Source organism: Mytilus trossulus, chromosome 1 (genome assembly GCF_036588685.1).
Source record: "Mytilus trossulus isolate FHL-02 chromosome 1, PNRI_Mtr1.1.1.hap1, whole genome shotgun sequence".
Taxonomy (NCBI): domain Eukaryota; kingdom Metazoa; phylum Mollusca; class Bivalvia; order Mytilida; family Mytilidae; genus Mytilus; species Mytilus trossulus.
Window position 1 is genome coordinate 68,242,728 of NC_086373.1, and position 21,949 is coordinate 68,264,676.

Genomic DNA, 21,949 nt, shown 5'->3' on the forward strand with positions numbered 1-21,949 from the left:
CAAAATGCTTTGGTTTTTGAGTTATAAGCCAAAAACTGCATTTTACCCCTTTGTTCTATTTTTAGCCGTGGCGGCCATCTTGGTTCGTTGACCAGGTCACGCCACACATTTTTTAAAACTAGATACCCCAAAGATGATTGTGGCCAAGTTTGGATTAATTTGGCCAAGCAGTTTCAGAGGAGAAGATTTTTGTAAAAGATTACTTTAATTTAATAACGAAAAATGGTTAAAAATTGACTATAAAGGGCAATAACTCCTAAACGGGTCAACTGACCATTTTGGTCATGTTGACTTATTTGTAGATCTTACTTTACTGAACATTATTGCTGTTTACAGTTTATCTCTAACTATAATAATATTCAAGATAATAACCAAAAACAGCAAAATTTCTTCAAAATTACCAATTCAGGGGCAGCAACCCAACAACCGATTGACCGATTCATCTGAAAATTTCAGGGCAGGTAGATCTTGACCTGATAAACATTTTTACCCCATGTCAGATTTGCTCTAAATGCTTTGGTTTTTGAGTTATAAGCCAAAAACTGCATTTTACCCCTATGTTCTATTTTTAGCCGTGGCGGCCATCTTGGTTGGTTGACCGGGTCACGCCACACATTTTTTAAACTAGATAACCCAATGATGATTGTGGCCATGTTTGGTTTGATTTGGCCCAGTAGTTTCAGAGGAGAAGATTTTTGTAAAAGTTAACGACGACGGACGATGACGACGACGGACGACGACGGACGCCAAGTGATGAGAAAAGCTCACTTGGCCCTTCGGGCCAGGTGAGCTAAAAAGTCAAGGTTAGTTATATTTAGAAAATATGATACATGTTTGCATTTTTCCTGCTATATTCTTTTGCATGACACTGTCATGAACTGTTTAAATACCTGATTTTGATGTTTCTCTAACAGAGACAGGATTAAATATGATTGAGATTTCACATCTTCAGCAATGAACTGTATATTACTATTTGAAGGGTTTAGATTGTTTTCAGTTTTATCTAAATGGTCCAACATCACTTCATATACCAATAACCTAGAAAACAAAATAAACATCATCAAAAAGGGCAATTTCATTGTTTTGTAACTTTTTTGGCTTTAAATATCAAGTATACATGGTATATAGCAAGTCAAAAACACAGCAAAAAAATCTAAAATTGTCATCACTAGGTTTTTCCAAAAAAAGTGATAAGATGTCATAAGTCATTCACATCATGCACATGATTAATGACCAGTAAAAAAGTGTTCTCAATCCACGACTCAAGTTTTATGTTAAATACTTAGGTCTTCAACAAGAATAACATGACTATGACACTCAGCATTGTCACCTTGTAATTTTATTCAAAATACAATGAGTGAATCAACTGTATTCAAGTCACTGTCATCCATAGTGGCAACTAGTTACAAATTATTTTAATTGAATGCTTTGGCTTGTTCAGTATATGTTTTTTCATTTAAATTGGAAATCCAATGGTAATTTCGAGTTTTACCAATTATGATTCAAACTGCCTGAATAAAGAAAGACAACTCCAAGCAATAATTACTCAAAGCAATCTTCTTTATGACATTCAAAACAAATCTCATATAACTTTTTAATTTTCAAAATCAGAAATGACAAAAAGTTACATCACAGAAATACAGAACATTATTACAGTATCATTAGCATGTGCTAAACTTACCCACATTCATATTTCAAAGTTTTGTTTTCTAAAGAAACAGTGTGTAAGTGTCTCACAGATTTCAAAAGTGTACACACTTTACAACTTATCATTGTTAAGCTGCTGACCACACATGAAGTCAATCTGTTAAAGAGTTTTACAGAAAAGTTTGACCAAAACACAAATAAATGCAAAGACATATAAACGCAATCCTTTACATCTAGACTATAGATATAGGAAGATGTGGTGTGAGTACCTTACATATATTATAGAAACATGCAGCAAGAGTTGAATTGCATACGATGAAGATGTTAATATATCATGGAAAATACATAAAGATTAAAACAAAGTGTTATTAGTATTGTAGATAAAACATATGTTTTTTTTACCTCAACTGATGAAGTTCCTAAATAAAAAGTTTTGTAATTCACAAGGAAAACTTTATTTTAATGTTCATATCAGTCTATTAATTAAATGTTTCGTGCAATGATTATCAGTAGTTTTTTTTAATTTACTGTTTTAGAGGTTTGATTGACTTTGACACAGGAGATGCTCTTTCTGTGAAAGGGTACATCTATTCACCATGCCAGAGATATATCTACATGTATATGTAACATACTTCTCTGTGTCTTTTAATAATGGAAACACTTTGGAAAAACTGCTGTCAACTTTGCACATACTCTCTATGAGAAATATACTGGAATATAAAAGGTATTTTGATCAGAACTCAAAGAATTAATAAGGTAAGTCAATATCATCAACATAATCACATAATCATACATTTACAATATTTTCAATTTCTAAAACTTTTTAAAATAGTTTTATTAAATAGCAACTAGGCAATTCTAATGGCTATTCTTGAAAATTTCAAAAGACATTTTAAAACCAGTGTAAAAAACTTTAAAAATAAAAGAGTTTAAAGAACTTCATACATGTATCAGGAATTTGAAGAAAAAAACAAGATATTAAAGTGCAAAGTATAACTTTTTTTTAAAAGTGCTAAAAAGTTATGAATCATTTCATGAATCAGACAATATTACAGTACAGTACTCGTAAGGACATACTGAGAGACATGAACGACACAGTCTTTGCCCGTCATGGGGTTAAAGACAAAGTGGCTGACACAGTGCACATAGAAGAAGATTCAGTTCAAATTCACACTTGGCACTCATTGTTCACTTGTGATTCACTGTATATTCATCTTTGTTTATATTTTTATGTATATTTTATGTATATGACAGGGTTAGCAATCAGAAAGTTATCACCTTATTCATAAGCAAAAAAATAAAAGTTTCACAGTCTTAGTTTCAGAGTTTATATTAGTGTACATCCTTTTTTGTCCTTTTTTGTGTACAATTTTGTGTAAGGGTCAGCTGGTCTTAAATGGAATCACTTTACAAATGTATGAAGTTTTCTCCCCAGGCAGTTTTAGCGCTGTGATTTTCAGCGCTATCAGAATTTGACACTGTTCTATTGCACTGACCGCAGCGCTATCCAACACAAGCGCTTCTCTATATTTTTTTCATAAATTTCTTAAAACAAAGTCAAATTTACTGAGAATTGTCGAAAATCATGCGCTTACCACAGCGCTCATCCTCAGGGGAGAACACTGGTATGTCTACTGCACCTACCCCCATTCACAATCACACTCTACTATGAAGTTGATCACATTTGTCAACATCTGTATTGTATTTGAACTGGTCCACATATCCTGGTTGTCCAGGTTACCAGATATACAAGTATGAGCAACCATGCAGGTATACATACTCAGCTTCTCATCTGATATATCAAACAGCTTGCTGAAAGTTATAGTAATTATACATCATAAAATAATCAAATATACTTGAGAACATAGATGTACCTGGCTTGTAACATAATATAACGTTAACTGTAAGCACTGTAAATTCAGAAAAGAAATGAAAAAATATTATTGCGAAGGGATAGGTTTCTCAAAAATAAAAGCTTGCATTTAAATACAATACATTGTATTAAAGATAATGGTGTTTCCTAAACTCACAATTATTTATCTTGCATTTTAGTCCTTTGCCTAATATTCATCATGTTCATAATGATATTAAAAGCAACCAATTATTATCTTACTTTGCAGTAATAAAACTATAAGCTACTTATTGTATTCTGACTGTATGCACACTAGCTTTTTTTCTATTATTTCATCATGTGAATTTAATGTTAAATATGTAATACTTCTAAATTAATTTCCTCCATGATTCAAGCTTTTATCATAAAAAAAAGTTGCTAACTTTTATGTCATTTAGTCTTTGGTGGCCATGGAGTGTTTTCTCATTGGTCATACCAAACCTTCTAACTATGTCTTATTTTCATATGACACTGTAGCTTCTTTTTTTCAGAGAAGACATTTTTTGAGGAAAAAAATGAAATTCTCCAACTTATATTACAACTTATTGTACTAATATACATGTAGATATATACATAACTAGAAAGTTATACGTACAAATGCTACATATAACCCTCCATGACTGGTGTCACAAAATAAAGTGGACTAAAATAATAAAATTAAATGTATGGTACAATGTACATGTACATTTGTAATAGTAATTATGATATATCATTTTGGTAGGATTCGTGTTGCTAAGTCTTTAATTTTCTAATGTTGTGTCTTGTGTACTATTATTTGTTTGTTTGTCTTTTTCTTTTTTAAGCCATGTTGTTGTCAGTTTATTTTCTATCTATGAGTTTGAATGTCACTCTGGTATCTTTTCCCCCTCTACTTGGAGAGATTATGTTCATAATAGCCACAAAACACTATTTGATAAAAATAACATTTTGAAATAATTTATGGAAAATGCAGTTACATGTACCTTTCTTGTCTAGAACTTATATACAAGACTAATTCTTACTTGAATTCCTCCACAAATATTTTCCAGATTAAACACTGATTTTTTACATGTCCAACACTACAGTTTCCTAAAAATTGTACGATACATCTCAATGTCACAATAATGTCTGAATCTTTACTGTGTTTCAATTGCTTTACCAAGGCCTGTATAGAATTTTTTGAAGCTGTAAATAAATGTTGATGGTCGCTAAGTAAATGTTGGTTCTGTTCACACTGTACACACATATTTCTGAGTGTTCTGTAACATTCTGTTAAACAGTTATTAGTAGATTGAACTTCTGTTTGATTTTCTATACCTTGATTACATAGATGAATCAAATCCACCAGTGTTGAGAGATTCTCAGCAATAACTTTAGTTCTGAAAAATAAAAATTTAAGATCTATACAAAATAATACATTATAGAATCATCTATGCACCTGTTCCCAAGTCAGCAGCCTCTGGTTAATGAAAGTCCTGCATACTTTATAAATTTGGGTTAATTTTTATGTTTCAGAGTTAATGGTCATGTGACCTCCATTTTTGCTGACCTAGTAAACATTTTTGTTTAAGGACCAGCTAGAGCCTGCTTCCTGGTCTGGAAGATTTTCTCTCACTGTGTTGAAGATTCTTTGGTGGTATTGAGCTGATTTTTGCTCTTTGGATCGGTTGTTGTGGCAGAAGAATGACAACTCTCCCTACTGCCAAATAGCCTCACACCAAATTGCCCCACTTTTATTTCCCAACTCAGCCCACTTTCTACAAAATTGTTCTGCTCTGGTTAACCAACTTGCCCTACTTATGAAAACTTATCTACACAGAAAAAAAACCAGTTGTGACACGTATAAAAATCCAAATTTTACAAATGAATCTTATTCAAATAAAATGATGCTTCATTTCTTCCATAAAAAATGTATATACATTATTTATTAATTGTTGTTGTAATTTAATTTTTTAGTATTTAGAGGAGGATAAACAAGAGTGGGACCAGTTGGTAGTCCAAAAAAATATGACATCTTGATAGGCTATCATATTTGTTTCTTTGACGCCTTACATCAACCTCATAACGTCAAACTCCTATTTCAGTTGGACTTTGAGAGGGAAGGGTCAAAGAAAATTTTTTAAACAGCCTTCCAAGACATCATAATTATTTGGACTAGGCCAGTTGGCAGACCTTTATCCAGCTGGATTTTAATCTATTTCATGAGTGGGTGAGGTGGTAAACAACAGATATTTCAGGAAGTAGAGGGAGTTTGTGAAAAAGTGGGCAAGCTGTCATGAATCCATTGTCTCTTTGACACATTTCCTGTTTCCGTTCTCATTTTTATCAGTATAAATTAGTGTTGTCAACGGTTAACAGGTTAATCGGTCGAAAGACCCAATACTGAATACCAAAAACGCTAACTGGTTAACCAGACTTTTTCTATTTTGATAGATTTGATAAAAATTTGTGTTGAAAATCAAATCATTAAATAGTTATGTTTTATTTAAAAATTGTCGTCGTGGTAATTAGTTTGACAGATCAATTGTCCAGTATATTGATTGCTATTGTTAATCCTTAAAACATAAAATTAATTAGAGTTCGGGCAGGATCTTTAAGAAACATAATTAGTAAACATGTTTTTTTAACAGTAACTTTAAATCAGTAATGAGATTTAATTTTACTAATTACTTCATTATTTCATTTTCGATCTAATATTGTGTAAACCAACATTTAAATGTGCAACCTCCGTATTGCAAGGGTTAGTCTTACGCTTAATTCAAAAATTAAAATTTTTGCGGTCGTATAAAAATTGTGAAAATCCAAACCAATGTGAATGTACTCAATGTATACGTGAAAGTATGAGTACAATGTAACATGCTTAAAGAAAAAAAGCAAACACAGTGAAGAAACAGGTCATACAGCATGTACAATGACCTATAGTGGTTAATTTCTGTGTCATTTTGGTCTCTTGTGAAGAATTGTCTCATTGGCAATCATACCACATCTTCTTTTTTATAATTAATCATTTCAAATTGAAACCAGCCCATTATTTTCGGAGACAACAAGAGAAAAAGAAAGAATAATATGTTTCAGACATATGATTTTTTAATCTGAAGTTGGTATAAACGCTATAGTTGATACGGTGTAATTAATTATTAAAGCGTATTTATGACTTGGTTGTCAAATTAACACTCATACCACATCTTATATGGTGTAGGGTTCTATTGATAAGGCTTTCAAGCACCAACTTAAATTACAGGTCAACCGGTTAATCGGTCGAACGATAAATTAGGAAAGTGTCCAAGTTATAAAAGGACATAATCAAAGATACAAAAAAGTGATACAACCTAAATTTCCACTTGATATGACTTTTGTGGTTATAAGATGTCATGTAAGTACAAATGAAGTACATGTTCATGTATTTAGTATAATTTTCATAAATTTTGGTTGCATTGAAGCAAGCATAAGTTAGATGACAAAAAACAGAATTCACCAATTTTTCAATTTGAAAGGGGCCTAACTACATGTGTAGAACAATAAAAATGACATCCCTAAAAATTAAAACTTGATCTGTATTTTGTGGTAGATATTGTGTATAAGTGTCATACATGAACATTTTATGTACATGATGAAGCATTTCGTTGAGGAAAACTTAGGTAAGAGAACTGAAACAAAAAATAAAGCATTTTTTTCTAAATTGGTAAAGGGACATTAAACTAGAACAGTTAAATAAAGTGATGTCATCAAAATTCCAACTTGACCTGTGTTTTGCAGGGATCTCCATGGATAAAAATTGAACTATGGAGGAACTTTCACCATCATAAACCGCATCTATGCCGTATAGTGTAGCGCAATCGAAAGCAGTTCATCCCTCCACATAAGGATAGGTGAACATGCTAATTCATTGCTTATTTCAGTATTTAAATTATATTTATTTGAACTTACATTATAAATACTATATACATTTTGTAGAAGTAACATTTTGTAGAAGTATATATATTTTCAATAATTGCCATTTGTAACCCTTCAAAGGCCAAGCCCTCATGCACAACAGAATTTCACGAAACCTTTTCAGTTAATAAGGACATACTATGTAGTTGTGCATATCAACGGGAAATTGCGATTCAATTTTTTTTCCAGGAGTTATACGCCCCTTTGAACTTAGTCGAGAATGACTAATAGCTATCATTTAGGTCCTCATATAGTTTTCTTGCTATTTTGGGTAATTGTTATGAGGGTTAAAAATTGTGTGGAGCTTATTTTTCACGGACACTGTCAAATTCAGAAGTCATGAACCCATTACCGGTATGGCTGGTTTGCAGCAACAACAAAAGGAGTCGTACGGGTTTATATGTAAAAGGTTAAAAAGATTTGTAAAGCAAACGTTATCAAATGAAAAGGTTTTCATGACTTTATCTAGCAAATCGATGCTATGCAACATGCATCTTTTGAGTCTGAATAGAAACCGGAAATGCGGATGTATCAATTTGATTGTAAACTACGAAATGAATTCAGAATTACGATACGATATTTCTTTACAGGAAATATTAAAAGTTTTTACTTTTTAACTTTTAAAGTAATTCTATATTATCGTTACAATACAGCAGTACTCAAGTTATTTGCGATGAAATAATAATTACTGTAAGTGTTTTACGTCTTATTTTGTACTTCTTAAAAAGGGGGATGCTGATTGCGTAAGTCAAAATAAAATCACGTGTTCTACTTGTTACACTTTGTAAACTGGATTAACAATTAATTTATTTAATCTGAATTATCATAAGCATTTTCGGAACCTTAGTTTATAATTCGACAAATGAATCGTCTATCTTCAGATAATATTCTCCTGTCTGGTTTGTTGATCTACCTAAAGTACAAGCTCAGGTACAAGTGATTAGCGATCTTAATCCGGATATTCCTCAGGCGGATTATAATTGCTAAAAAAAAATGCCGTCAGGCTATTAAAACAATCACAGTTTTGAAGTTGGCAGAAGACAGTTGAACGATGGTGTCACTCATGAGTCATTTGACGATAGCGCAAAACATTTGAACGATGGCGGGGCGCCATCTTTAAACAGGCCATGGAGATCCCTGGTTTTGTTGTAATTAGCATTGTGTACATTGTATAATGCCCCAGTCACACTTGACCATGTTCACACCACGCTCACCAGGATTTAAAATAATTTCAGATTGTTGTGAGGTCTCTATATGAAAATGTAGATTTTCATTGTTTTCATGATGCTACTACATCCTCATTACGACTGTTCAAAATTCCACGATTATACAGTGTTATATCACCTATTCACCACACTTATTCTCCAACCTCACTACGACTATCAAGATCTTACTATGCTCATCACGCTCTCACGGATGGACATAACGACGGACAAGGGTAAAACTATACACCCCTGTGCTATGGTGGGGGCAAAAAGGCGGAGGGTATAAAATGGGGTTCATGGTCCAAAATTATTTGTGTATTTGCCACTTCGTTTAAAGATATATAACAGATTCAAACCTTTCTGATTCACTAAGCATGCAATCCTTTAGTTGAACTAACAGTTCATTTAGATGTTGCCATTCTGACAGGCTTGTTGGCGAACTGGAACAAGCGGATTTGACTGCGGAAAAGGTATTTTCCATCATATAGGCGGTAATTTTCTTCGGACTTCTAATGTTACATTCCCTTGTTGTCTTTAGTCTTGTTGTGTTTTACAGTGGATTGCGCAATCCTTCCGATTTTCAGGATCTGGTACCCTTGATAAATATCAAATGAAAAACCAGTCCAGATCTAGAACCTATTCAGTAGTCCCGAGCCCGTAACAGAGTTTTCGAGAAATATGTTGAATTTGTTATAAATATTTTATGCCATTTATAAGGTAGCTTGTGCGTCTTTATTTTCGACTGCAGATTTTTAATGAACTCTCATATAAGAATACTGGTCACTGCAAATTTCGCATAAAAACTTCGTTAAAATACGTTGAAATAATGAAATCAAATGATTCTCAAATGCATCGAATGGGTTATACTGTGAAATTTAAAGTTTTTCTTTAATCAGGAAACATTTATCTATAAAATTGATTAAGTTTGAATGAGAGAATTGCTTTTCTTAAACAGTCCAGAAATATTTGATAGCAAATTCAGTAGATTTATCTTCCCTTCATTCTAATGGGAAAAATCAATGCACAGACTAGATTTTTTTTCATTTTCTGAGATAGATTGTTAAAATTATATTGTTGTTTAAATCAGTTTAGAACTGTTTAAAAACTCATTGACTGTAGTCACATGCAAGATCCTAGAGCACATAATATGCAGTAGTATTGCAAAACATCTTGATATACACGGCATTCTGAACGACGCTCAACATGGATTCAGAAAGAACCGTTCCTGCGAGTCACAACTTATCCTCACAATACAGGACCTGGCCAAAAACATAGATCTCGGTGAACAGATTGACCTTATCTTGCTAGATTTTTCTAAGGCATTCGATAAAGTCCCTCACGAGAGACTTTTGTACAAAGCAGAGTACTATGGGATAAGTGGGCCAACACTGCAATGGATCAGGGACTTCCTCAGCTCCAGAAATCAGAGAGTCGTTGTGGATGGTAAAACATCTCACACTGCACCAGTCCAATCAGGGGTACCACAGGGGAGCGTACTTGGACCACTCATGTTCCTTCTGTTCATCAATGACCTACCGGACTATGTTCAGTCATCAACAGTCCGCCTATTCGCTGATGACTGTGTACTGTACAGAAAGATCCAAAATGATGCAGACTCGCAGTTATTACAAGAAGACATGAACAACTTGCTCAGATAGGAATCTGATTGGCAAACGGAATTCCACCCCAGCAAATGCCAACTGCTACGCGTTACCAACAAGCGCAAACCACATCTAACAAGATACAACATTCATGGTCACAATTTAGAACTGGTTGACTCGGCAAAATATCTAGGCGTCACGATACATAAAACTATTAACTGGAACACTCACATAGAGAGTATAGCTAAAAAGGCTAATTCAACCAGGGCCTTCATCCAAAGAAATCTTCAGCACTGTCCCCAACAAACCAAGGCTGTATGCTATACAACGCTAGTAAGACCACTGCTTGAGTATGCATGCTCAGTCTGGGACCCGTTCACCAACCTTAACATTCAGAAATTAGAAAGTGTGCAAAGAAGATCAGCCCGGTTTGTATTGAACAACTACCAACAAACCAGCAGTGTAACATCAATGCTAAAAACTCTACAGTGGCAACCACTAGCCGAGAGGAGGGCCAACTGCAAAGCAGTAATGATGTACAGGATAGTAAATGGCCTCGTAGCAATACCAACGCTAGAGCTGCACTCTACATCATCCGTAGCAAGAGGACACACAACACGATTTCTTGTACCTTATGCCAGAACTTCAACCTACAGGCATTCCTTCTTCCCAGACAGCATAAGGATATGGAACAGCCTCCCACAACCTTTGGTGGACAGTACCTCACTAGATGCTTTCAAGCAGGGGGTACTGAGCTGCAGTATTCCTTAATCGCACCATCAGACTGTTTTTAACTTGCACCTGTAAATATTTTCTTGCACCTTTGTTGTCACACCCATCATGGGCAATAGTGCGATAATACTCAATTAGAGGACTGCACTGTATTGGAAGAAGAAGAAGAAGAAGAAGAAAAAGTTGAACACAAACGGTAATCCGCCATCAGCAACACCAAATCGTCCCTAAATATCCCATATATAATGTGAAAAACAAGATATCACAAAGCAATAGACGTGGTTTCGGTCGGGTTTGGGCAGAAATATTGGTTCTGAATGTGACGGGGTTAGTCAGCATTTTTTAAATTAAATTTATCCTTCATCAACCCAGCAGTCCGCAAAGTGCTTACAACCATTGTCCAATAACCTACAAATGAAAAAGTATACCGACCTAATTTTACTTTAACATCTCTTAATTATAAATCAGTGAATTCAATATACTATTGACTTATAATGCTTATTTTGCAAAATGCGACTTGGATAGTGATTTGTCTCACTGACACTCTCACTGTATACCACATCTCCTTAAATCTAACAAAAATAACATACGGCAACATCAGCAACAAGTTATTGTGAAACGATTTCGTTTAATGCAAAGACCAAACTAAACAGTAAAATAAGAACTTTTCAAATTTGGTAAAACTTGAAATATAGGACAACGCTGAGAAAGTTCAGTATATTTTTTTCTCAAGCAACAATCCTTATATTATGTTTTATTGCTAACAACAACTGAGCTGAATAATTAAATCAAATTAATTATACAAAGGAATCCATCCAGTCCAAACCAGCAATATAGTATTATATAGTATTTGTAAATAAACTAGTTGAATAAACTTAAATCAGTATGCATTTACTAACTTATGCACTGCGTTTTGCTGCATTTTCTGTATAGTGTTTAGTAACTGTTACTAGCTCGGAAGTGGTTTATTTATTTTATCTTTCCAAACAGAAACAAGAAGTAAATTTTAAGATGTAATCTGATTGGATAAAAAAAATCAGTAAACACATGTGAAGTAAACTTCGGACTTGTAAATTGCAAACATGCCGATTAGAAATTTAAAGGTGAATGGAGTGATGACAACACATGTGTATTGCTTAAAATGACTCCAAAACATATTCCCTATGTTGCACATTTATCCACTTTTCAAATTCTAACACATTAACTTACTTACGTCACAAAAACTTGACATTCCCATGTCATTGATCAAAAGTCTAAATGGTGACATTGTCAAGAGTTTTATTGGCTGTGCGCGTGTATTCTTTGAAAAGCCGTCCAGCACTTGCATATGGAAACATAGAAAATTATGTTTTGCTATTCATTTAATTTTGCCTATCTAACAAGCCTGACCGAATGAGTTAAGAAGCCAGGAACATATAATATATTGACGAGACTTGATATTACCTGATTATAGCTGACTTTATCATTGGTTCATAGTTATTAAAAAACATGATACGGGAACAGATGTGTGAAATACATGTACACACTATATATATATATATATAAATAATTATCTTTATAATTTCTGATTTCTCAATAAACTAATACACCTTATCGCTATTTTACCGCCATTACTGGACATCACACAGGTTCCCTCCCGTAAAATGTTGACGTCATGATTTAAAATATCTGACACCACAATGGAAAAGTGATTGTTGTATGATGTCAACATGGTCAAAAGTCATGATAGTTAAGCACCAGCAGAACAGATTCTCGGGTCAGCCGTGAATAGCAATAAGGTGAACAAGAGAGTAGTTCAAATAATTAGGACATCTTGAAATTTTCAATGAACTACACATCTTCTATAAGGTTGTATGTAGACATTGACAAATCCATGAAATCCACTATCCACGAAGTTTTTCTTAGTCCTCAAAGATTAGAAACTACGAAAATAAATGAATTCAGAGTATAAACATGCTGATTTATTAACCCTTGTGCTTGTATATTATAGACTGTAAAAAGATACCAAATTGAAAATTGAAAAAATGATCAACAGGTCTGGAGATGATCAACAAATCAAAATGAATTATCATGATTATGTTCTACTGTTTTCCATGGTGAAAATGCACATAGATCCATGTGAGGGACACAAACTCTTAAATGCCTCCTCTCTTTAAATAGTATTTATTTACTAACCTCTTTTAATGGTGTAATCATGGTAATGGTAGCATATTCATCTCAAATCTATGTGTTCCTTCAACCTTGTTTTAGCCTGGTCAGGTATTGTGTAGCTAATCTACATCATGTACATGTACATTGTAGTGTTGTATATTTATATCCAGACATGGAAAAGATTACTTCACTGTCATAAATCTTGCATTGCCACCTTAGAAATTACCAGATACTCCACAAAGTCTTTCTAAATGCAGAATTAAATCATAGCTGGTTAAAAAAAAATGAAATTGACCATGTCATAGTGGTAAAAAAATCTTTCATAGTTTAAATGTTGTTTAGAGTTATCTTTCTTCTCCTTGCCAGGTACTGGTAATTATTTTATTGAGCACTCATTTTTTTATGCATTGTGCTAACATAGACCCAGCAGAAAGGCTACATTAAATTGTCGAATCAAATGATAATTTGCTTGATTTGTTACATGATTACATGCATATGATATTAGTATATAAAGTAGTAAATTATAAAACAAGATATGAAAAAACAAATGGAATACAACTTGTTACAATATTTGGCAAAATGTTATATGTTGAAAATTCTTATGAAAAAAAATGTTATATTGACCAACCATTTAACTAATTAAGGTTTCATGCCGTGTGTGTCTGAGAGGTTTAAACATTTATAAATAGAAGTCAAAGACATGCTGCCATACAACAGAATGATTACTTTCCTGTTACACGATTAATCTGGCCACTTGCTATAACTTTATCTCTCTACATGAACTTTCAATTGGAATACAAATATACAGCTATATGTGAGCATTATAGATACATACATGTATGAGCATTTAGCAAATGTTTAGCTTACAAAATGATTGCACCATTGAAAAAAATTATATTCTTATTAAAACGAAAAGTCTCTTTATTCAGGGTCTAGTGGGATTGGTTACAGGAGGGGCATCAGGACTTGGGAAAGCCACTGTAGAAAGATTTGTCAAACAAGGTGCTAGAGTTATACTATGTGATCTTGAGAAATCAGCTGGTAAAGATGTTGCTGACAATTTAGGAGACAACTGTATATTCTCCCCAACAAATGTAAGTTATGAATTGTTAGACATGTTTGAAGGTCAACTGTAGGATATGTCCTGCTAGTAATAAGACATTTTCATTGGTGAAGATGATTTAAAAAAGACAAAAGTCATATAGAAAATATTCATGGCTTGGTTACTTGGTTGACCATGGATACAGAAAATATATATCTGATAAGAATTGTACATGTAATGGAATGTTAAAATGAAAAATATATAAACTAATATTACAAACATTAAGAATTAAATATTTCAAAAAAGTGTTTTTTGATATATGCTTTTAAAAATGAAAATGTCTTAGTATAAAAATATAGAACTTACTTTGAGATTGTCATATTGTTTTAACCCTATGTACATGCTGTAGCTAGGTGAAGTTTATACATGTATCATGTGTTTGGCAATGACTATTGAGTACTAACATTGGTATAAAGTTTCACCATAAACCTGGATTTTTTTTTTCAGGTAACATCAGAAGCTGATGTGAAAAAGGCTTTAGAAATAGCTAAAGATAAATTTGGAAAACTTGATGTTGCTGTTAACTGTGCAGGAATTGGAATAGCCTTTAAAACCTACAACTTCAACAAAAAACTACCTCATAATCTGGAAGATTTTGCTGAGGTTATAACAGTGAGTAATATTACAGTATACACAGTTATGTATTTATGGCTCTCAGATACCAAGGTGAAAATTACAAAAGGAAATTTTAAACTCATAAAATGCATAAATCGAAAACAAACTGACAATGCTATGCAAAAAAAAATGCTACAAACTACATAAAGATGAGCAACAGTACACAAAACACAGCAATGAAAAATTCAGAATAAGCAACACAAACTCCATAAAAACCAGGGAAGATCTCAGAACACTGTAATAGTCAATGTTCTGGTCTCTAGCTTTTTCCTACTGATTTATGATAGATTAGTAGGAAAAAGAAATTATGACATTTGTTGGACATCCATTTCTCTTAAGATGTTACCAGTTTAAACCCCTATGGAAATTTGAAAAAGTGACCCGGTGAGAACAGTAGAAAAAAAAACAAGTAACCCCCAGTTTTCTTTTCATAATTTCATAATTAATACACCTTAAATGGTATCCTTGCAATATCTGGTGAGTGAAAATATCTCTATAGAAAATAATAGAAATTTAGAAAAACTTGTCTCAATTTTAGATGCTTACATCTTTCAATAGTTTAATGATTATTTTAGAATCTTGCTATGTTGAAACTAATTGGGGAATTTTTTAAGAACTTCACATGATACCCTTTTATTTCAAATGCTAAAACTTTAATGTGCAACATTTAAAAAAGAGACGTCAAATTTTTAATAAAATCATTAGGTGTATTTCCTGGTTGACAACCAAATGACATGCAAATATAAATATCTTTAATAAAAATATAAAAATAAAAATATAAATAATATTTTAAAATTACATGGTATGAAGACATTAATGAGATTTAAATTGACTGGGAATACAGCTGTTCTCAGGGTCATTAAATAGTACATAGATATAAAATCAATCATCTGGTTACAGTTTTATATAATGATATTTATTTATGTTTTTTTTCAGACCACATGCAAAATTATTGTATCAATAGTTTTATGAGTAGATTGTCATTATCATCATGGAATGGAAATACAAAAGTGTTTATAGGGCTATTTTCATTAAATGACCCATGGAAATATCACAAATAATTACATGACAGAGGGGGGTCTGAGATTTAACAGTTATTGAATAATTACCATCTTGGATTATTGGATAATTGTAAATTTGGTTTTTAGTACCTTTTAATATAGCAGATTAAGCAAATTGTCAAATTACAATAGATTTAAAAGATAGATTTTCTGTTAATATCTAAAAAAAAAAAATTTCCCCAAGTCTACATGATAACTCTCAACTATATAAATGTAAGAATTATTCAAATTAATAATTTAACTATTGCAAGTATATTTATTCATCCTTATAAAACATTCTAGGTAATGAAGAATTCATTGAATACAGCTTTGAAATCTGCAAGTTTGCCCTCTGATTGCAGGAATTAAGATACCCTTTGAATTTCACAGACTTAGTTCTTAAATATTATATTGATTTTTGTTTGAGACGAAAACAATTTTTGCTTGGCCATTGAATCCACAAAACTTTACAGGCACAACCAAATAGTACTGTTCACTAAAGTTTGGATTCATTATTTTTCATATTAAACATGTACCAATTTTCATGGATTTGGTTGGTCATGGTTTACCACACAATAAAATTTTCAAACAAAATTCAAATTTGTCTACAAGCTTGTATGCAGACTTAAGCAAAACTATGATAAAAAAAAATATTCATGTCAGAAAATACAATTTTCCCTAAGCCGTGGAAATTAGTACAATTTCCCTGGAATGAATCCACACTTCAGTAAATAAAATACTTTAATTAACAGTACAGGAAGGTATTCAACACATTGATTGTAAGCATAATTTCTTTAAACTATTATTTGTTCACACCTATTTTTTAGGTCAATACCATTGGTAGTTTCAATGTTATAAGACTGTCAGTTGGACTCATTGGGGAGAATGAACCTGATGCAGATGGACAAAGGGGTGTGGTCATCAACACATCCAGTGTGGCAGCATTTGATGGTCAGATGGGTCAAGCAGCCTACTCAGCCAGTAAAGGAGCCATTGTAGGCATGACTTTACCTATTGCCAGAGATTTAGCTAATCAAGGAATCAGATGTTGTACTATTGCTCCAGGTACGGAAAAAATAGTCACAGTAGCTTGATTTATCCGCTGTAACCAAATAATCCATAATGCTAAAATATTTTGAAATCCTGGTCTTATTCTGTATTCTTATCAGTTCAGTTCCTTCAGATTGACAAGTGACACTGTTGATGCTTATTTAGTTTTGAAATGAACATTATGCTTTAAAAATAAGATGTGACAGAGTAATATTCGGAAGTTCTGAACTTACATTCACCAGGAATGCCAAATCTTGGAAAGCAAAGGATGTAAAAGTATTTGAAAATGTAAGGAGTTATCAGACAAAAAGGGGCATACAAAAAGGCAAATCCATCTAAGTTCAACTTTGCCCGTAGATATTAGAACTTAAGTTGTTTTAACACTCATAATATTAAAATCTTTTCAGAATAGAAATGCTGCTGATGTCAGCTTATGGATTCATATTTGGCACTTTTAAAATTCTCAAGACATTTTGTCATATTTGTGCTGTTTTCAGTTGCAAAAAATCAATGATTTAGACTATGGCCCATTCAGACTTTTTTATTGGCACTTTAATTCCAGGTTTAAAATGAGAAATTGGAAGAGTGTAAGAATTAGACAAATATTGTCATCAATATGAAACCCTGATTTTAAGTGGGTCAATTCTCCTCATTGATGTGCACATTACAACTGATGATGGTCAATAATGGTCTAAAAATAAACTTCTATTTTCAGGTTTATTTAACACACCTCTACTTGCCAGTTTACCAGAAAAGGTTCAGACTTATTTAGCATCAACAATTCCTTTCCCAAAACGTTTGGGCGATCCAGATGAATATGCTCACATGGTACAAACAATCGTAGAAAACCCATATCTAAATGGTGAGGTCATAAGAGTGGATGGATCAATAAGGATGATGGCATGATTTGTGAAGAAAACATAACAAACTTTTATTAAAAATGCATATTGTGATATTTTTTATTGACATAAAGACATAATATTTGTTGGTGTGTTGTTTCATTAGCCCATTCATTACTGTCCTTCCTCAGTGAATGTTTGTAGGTCAGATATTTGATATTTATATAAACGAAACAAAAAATGATGAACAAGCACTTTGACTGTTTCTCCATTTGTCAATGAATTTACATTAATTTCATAGTTGTAAATGCTGTTTGCAGGGCAGATCAGAAATTTGAGGACTCCATCAAGTGAGACAAAAATCATTTCCACTGAGTTTAGTTGGCCCTGTCCCCTCAGTCATGGTCTATAGACTTTGAAATTTTAGCTTAGTTTTCATATATTAGTTTGTGTATAGTCAGTATAAGGGGAACCACTAGTGTTAAGTTAATGATAATTGGTGTGCAGTTGTATAAGCATTGGCATATCTCATTTCCATTAAAAAAAAAAATTGCCCCGCCCCTCAGACATGGTCTTTTGACTTTGGCTTAGTTCACATGTATTAGTTTGTGTTTAGGTTTGTTTAAAGGTAACTACTTATGATAATGCAATTGTATTTGGTATGCAGTTGTTTTAGCAGTGGCACATCTCAGAGGGTTAAGCCATGTACCTTCAGTCATGGTTCATCGACTTTGAATATTTCAAAACTTACATGTTAAAGCGTTGCTATTTTAATTTCAACATTTGCATTATCAAAATTAGAAATTAAAAGACATATCTCTGTGATAACAGTTTATTAATTTTGGGTCCCATTTGCAAATTGGTCTACATTAAGGTCCAAGGGGTCCATAATTAAACTTAGTTTGATTTTAACAAAATTGAATTTTAGGGATTCATTGATATGCTGAATCTAAACATGAATGTAGATTTTTTTTTATTATGGCCCAGTTTTCAAGAGGACCAATTTGGGGTCCAAAATTAAACTTTGTTTGATTTCCACAAAAATTGAATATATTGGGTTCTATGATATGATAAATTTAACCATGTATTTAGATTTTTGATTTTTGGGCCCCATTATCAAGTAGGTCAACATTGAGGTCCAACGGGTCCAAAATTAAACTTTTGGTTTGATTTCATCAAAAATCAAATAATTGGGGTCCTTGGATATGGCTAATCTAACTGTGTTTTTTTTAGATTTTTATTTTTATGCCCCACCTACTTATGCCCCACCTACGATAGTAGAGGGGCATTATGTTTTCTGGTCTGTGCCTCCGTTTGTTCTTCCGTCTCTGACTCCGTTCGTTCGTCCGTCTGTGCGTCAGTTCGCTTCAGGTTAAAGTTTTTGGTCAAGGTAGTTTTTGAAGAATTTGAAGTCCAATCAACTTGAAACTTAGTACACATGTTCCCCATGATATGATATTTCCAATTTTCATGCCAAATTATAGTTTTGTCCACAATTTCATGGTCCACTGAACATAGAAAATGATAGTGATAAGTTCAGGTTAAAGTTTTTGGTCAAGGTAGTTTTTCATGAAGTTAAAGTTACATCAACTTGAAACTTAGTACGCATGTTCCCTATGATATGATCTTTCTAATTTTAATGCCAAATTAAAGTTTTGACCCATTTTCACGATCCACTAAACATAGAAAATGATAGTGCGAGTGGGGCATTCGTGTACTATGGACACATTCTTGTTTGGTCCTGTTTTCAAATTGGTCTACATTAAGGTCAAAGAGTCAAAAATTTTACTTTGTTTGATTTTAACAAGAACTGAAAGTATGGGATTTTTGATATGCTTAATCTCACCATGTATTTAGATTTTTAATTTTTGGGCCCTATTATCAAATTGGTCCATATTGAGGTTATACGGTTCCAAAATTTAACTGTTTGATTTTTTAAAAACTTGGGATTCTTTGATATGTTGAATCAATCCATGTATTTAGATTTTGGACCATTATAGGTAAAAAGAAAAATAAGTTCATTCGACCACATTTATACTGTGTCAGAAACCTATGCTGTGTCAAATATTTAATCACAATCCAAATTCAGAGCTGTATCAAAATTGATTGTTGTGTCCATAATTGTCCCAATTCTTTAGAGTTCAACCTCTCTCTGCAGTTGTATAAAGCTGCGCTCTGTGGAGCATTTTATTAATAAATGAAAAGCAAACAAAGTACATAAAAATAAATGTAAATCATATATCAACTCGCTTATAATTTTGTGCTCCATGATGTCGAGTTATAGGTTTATCAAATTAATAATTTGTAAAATAAGGCAAAAGAACCTGAAAGTTAAAGTTTCCAATGATTAATCACTCATTCTGTAATGATATTTTTTTGTGGATTCCTAATAAATGTAAAAATATGTGCTTAGAGAACTTGTTTTTGGTATATATGCATGCATTCAATAAATATTTCCGTTTACATTATAATACTTACTATGACTGGGAATACCTGATATTTTCCAATAGAACTACTGGTGTCCTTCTTTCACCATACAACTTAATACTTGATCCTGAAATGTTTTAAGAAGAACTGCTAAATACACTAAAATACTGGATCCTGAAATAGTTCATTTAGAACTGCTGTTGTCCTTTCACCATAAATATCAAAACTGGATCCTGGAATATTTCAAGAAGAACTGCTGGTGTCCTTTCATCTTACTTTTTAATACTGGATCCTGAAATGTCTCAATGAGAACTGCTGGTGTCCTTTCTTTATACAACTCAAAACTAGATCCTGAAATATTTCAATAAAAACTGCTGATGTCGTCCTTTCACCATCAAGCTTAATACTGGATTCTGAAATATTTCATTAAGAACTGCCGCTGCCCTTACATCATACAACTCAATACTGGATCCTGAAATGTTTCAATTAGAACTGCTGAGATAATATTGGATCCTGAAATATTTCAATAAGAACTGCTGATGGCCTTCTTTCACCATTCATTTCCATACTGGATCCTGAAATGTTTAAGAAGAACTGATGGTGTTCTTTTTTCACCATACATCTCAATACTTGATCCTGAAATAGTTCATTAAGAACTGCTGGTGCCCTGACATCATAAAACTCGATACTGGATCCTGAAATGTTTCAATTAGAACTGCTGGGGTAATATTGGATCCTGAAATATTTTAATGAGAACTGCTGGTGGCCTTCTTTCACCATTCATTTCAATACTGGATCCTGTAATGTTTCAAGAAGAACTGCTGGTGTCCTTCTTTCACCATACAACTCAATACTGGATCCTGAGATGTTTCAATAAGAACTGCTGGTGTATGGCCTTCTTTAAACTCATTTTAATACTGGATCCTGAAATGGTTTAATAAGAACTGCTGGTGTCTTTTCACCATACAACTTAATGCTGGATCCTGATATATTTCATTAAGAACTGCTGGTGTCCTTACATCATACAACTCAATACTGGATCCTGCAATGTTTCAATAAGAACTGCTGGTGTAATATTGGATCCTGAAATGTTTTAATAAGAACTGCTGGTGGCCTTCTTTTACCATTCATTTCAAAACTGGATCCTGAAATGTTTCAATAAGAACTGCTGGTGTCCCTTCACCATACAACTTAATGCCGGATTCTGAACTGTTTCAAGAAGAACTGTTGGTGTCTTTTCACCATACAACTCAAAACTGAATACTGAAATGATTTAAGAAGAACTGCCGGTGGCCTTCTTTCACCATTCATTTCAATACTGGATCCTGAAATGTTTCAAGATAAAACTACTGGTGACTCTTTCACTATATAACTCAATACTGGATCCTGAAATGTTTCAAGAAAAACTACTGGTGTCTCTTTCACTATATAACTCAATACTGGATCCTGAAATGTTTCAAGAAAAAACTACTGGTGTCTCTTTCACCATATAACTCAATACTGGATCCTGAAATATTTCATTAAGAAAGGCTGGTGTCCTCACATCATACAACTCAATACTGGATCCTGAAATGTTTCAATATGAACTGCTGGTGTAATATTGGATCCTGAAATGTTTCAATAAGAACTGCTGGTGTAATATTGGATCCTGAAATGTTTCAATAAGAACAGCTGGTGGCCTTCTTTTACCATTCATATTAGTACTAGATCCTGAAATGTTTAAATAAGACCTGCTGG

At 32.9% G+C, this 21,949-nt stretch overlaps 2 protein-coding genes across 2 annotated transcripts in view; one reads left to right on the forward strand and one right to left on the reverse strand.

Moving 5' to 3' along the window:
• Window positions 1-9,262, reverse strand: part of LOC134683135 (ataxin-10-like) — a 34,170-nt gene extending 24,908 nt beyond the window's left edge. Inside the window, exons 1-5 of the mRNA XM_063542254.1 lie at window positions 9,012-9,262; window positions 4,540-4,896; window positions 3,292-3,459; window positions 2,280-2,357; window positions 891-1,038 (exon numbers count right to left, since the gene is read on the reverse strand). Of these exons, the coding sequence (XP_063398324.1) occupies window positions 891-1,038; window positions 2,280-2,357; window positions 3,292-3,459; window positions 4,540-4,896; window positions 9,012-9,139 (879 nt within the window). The 5' untranslated portion in view covers window positions 9,140-9,262. The remainder of the gene's footprint in view (window positions 1-890; window positions 1,039-2,279; window positions 2,358-3,291; window positions 3,460-4,539; window positions 4,897-9,011) is intronic.
• Window positions 9,263-11,975: 2,713 nt separating this feature from the next.
• LOC134683144 (3-hydroxyacyl-CoA dehydrogenase type-2-like) lies at window positions 11,976-17,931 on the forward strand. Its single transcript, XM_063542263.1, has 5 exons — window positions 11,976-12,091; window positions 14,069-14,233; window positions 14,689-14,853; window positions 16,724-16,961; window positions 17,662-17,931. Exons 1-5 carry the CDS (start codon window positions 12,071-12,073, stop codon window positions 17,850-17,852), a joined length of 780 nt encoding a protein of 259 aa, XP_063398333.1. The 5' UTR covers window positions 11,976-12,070; the 3' UTR covers window positions 17,853-17,931.
• Window positions 17,932-21,949: the final 4,018 nt, after the last annotated feature.

Bases quoted from the DNA above. Each gene is read 5' to 3' on its own strand.
- LOC134683144 (XM_063542263.1), top strand. From the start codon at position 12,071: ATGCCGATTAGAAATTTAAAG. The intron at 12,092-14,068 runs GTGAATGGAGTG...CTCTTTATTCAG, and splicing joins TGCCGATTAGAAATTTAAAG to GGTCTAGTGGGATTGGTTAC. The intron at 16,962-17,661 runs GTACGGAAAAAA...TTCTATTTTCAG, and splicing joins ATGTTGTACTATTGCTCCAG to GTTTATTTAACACACCTCTA.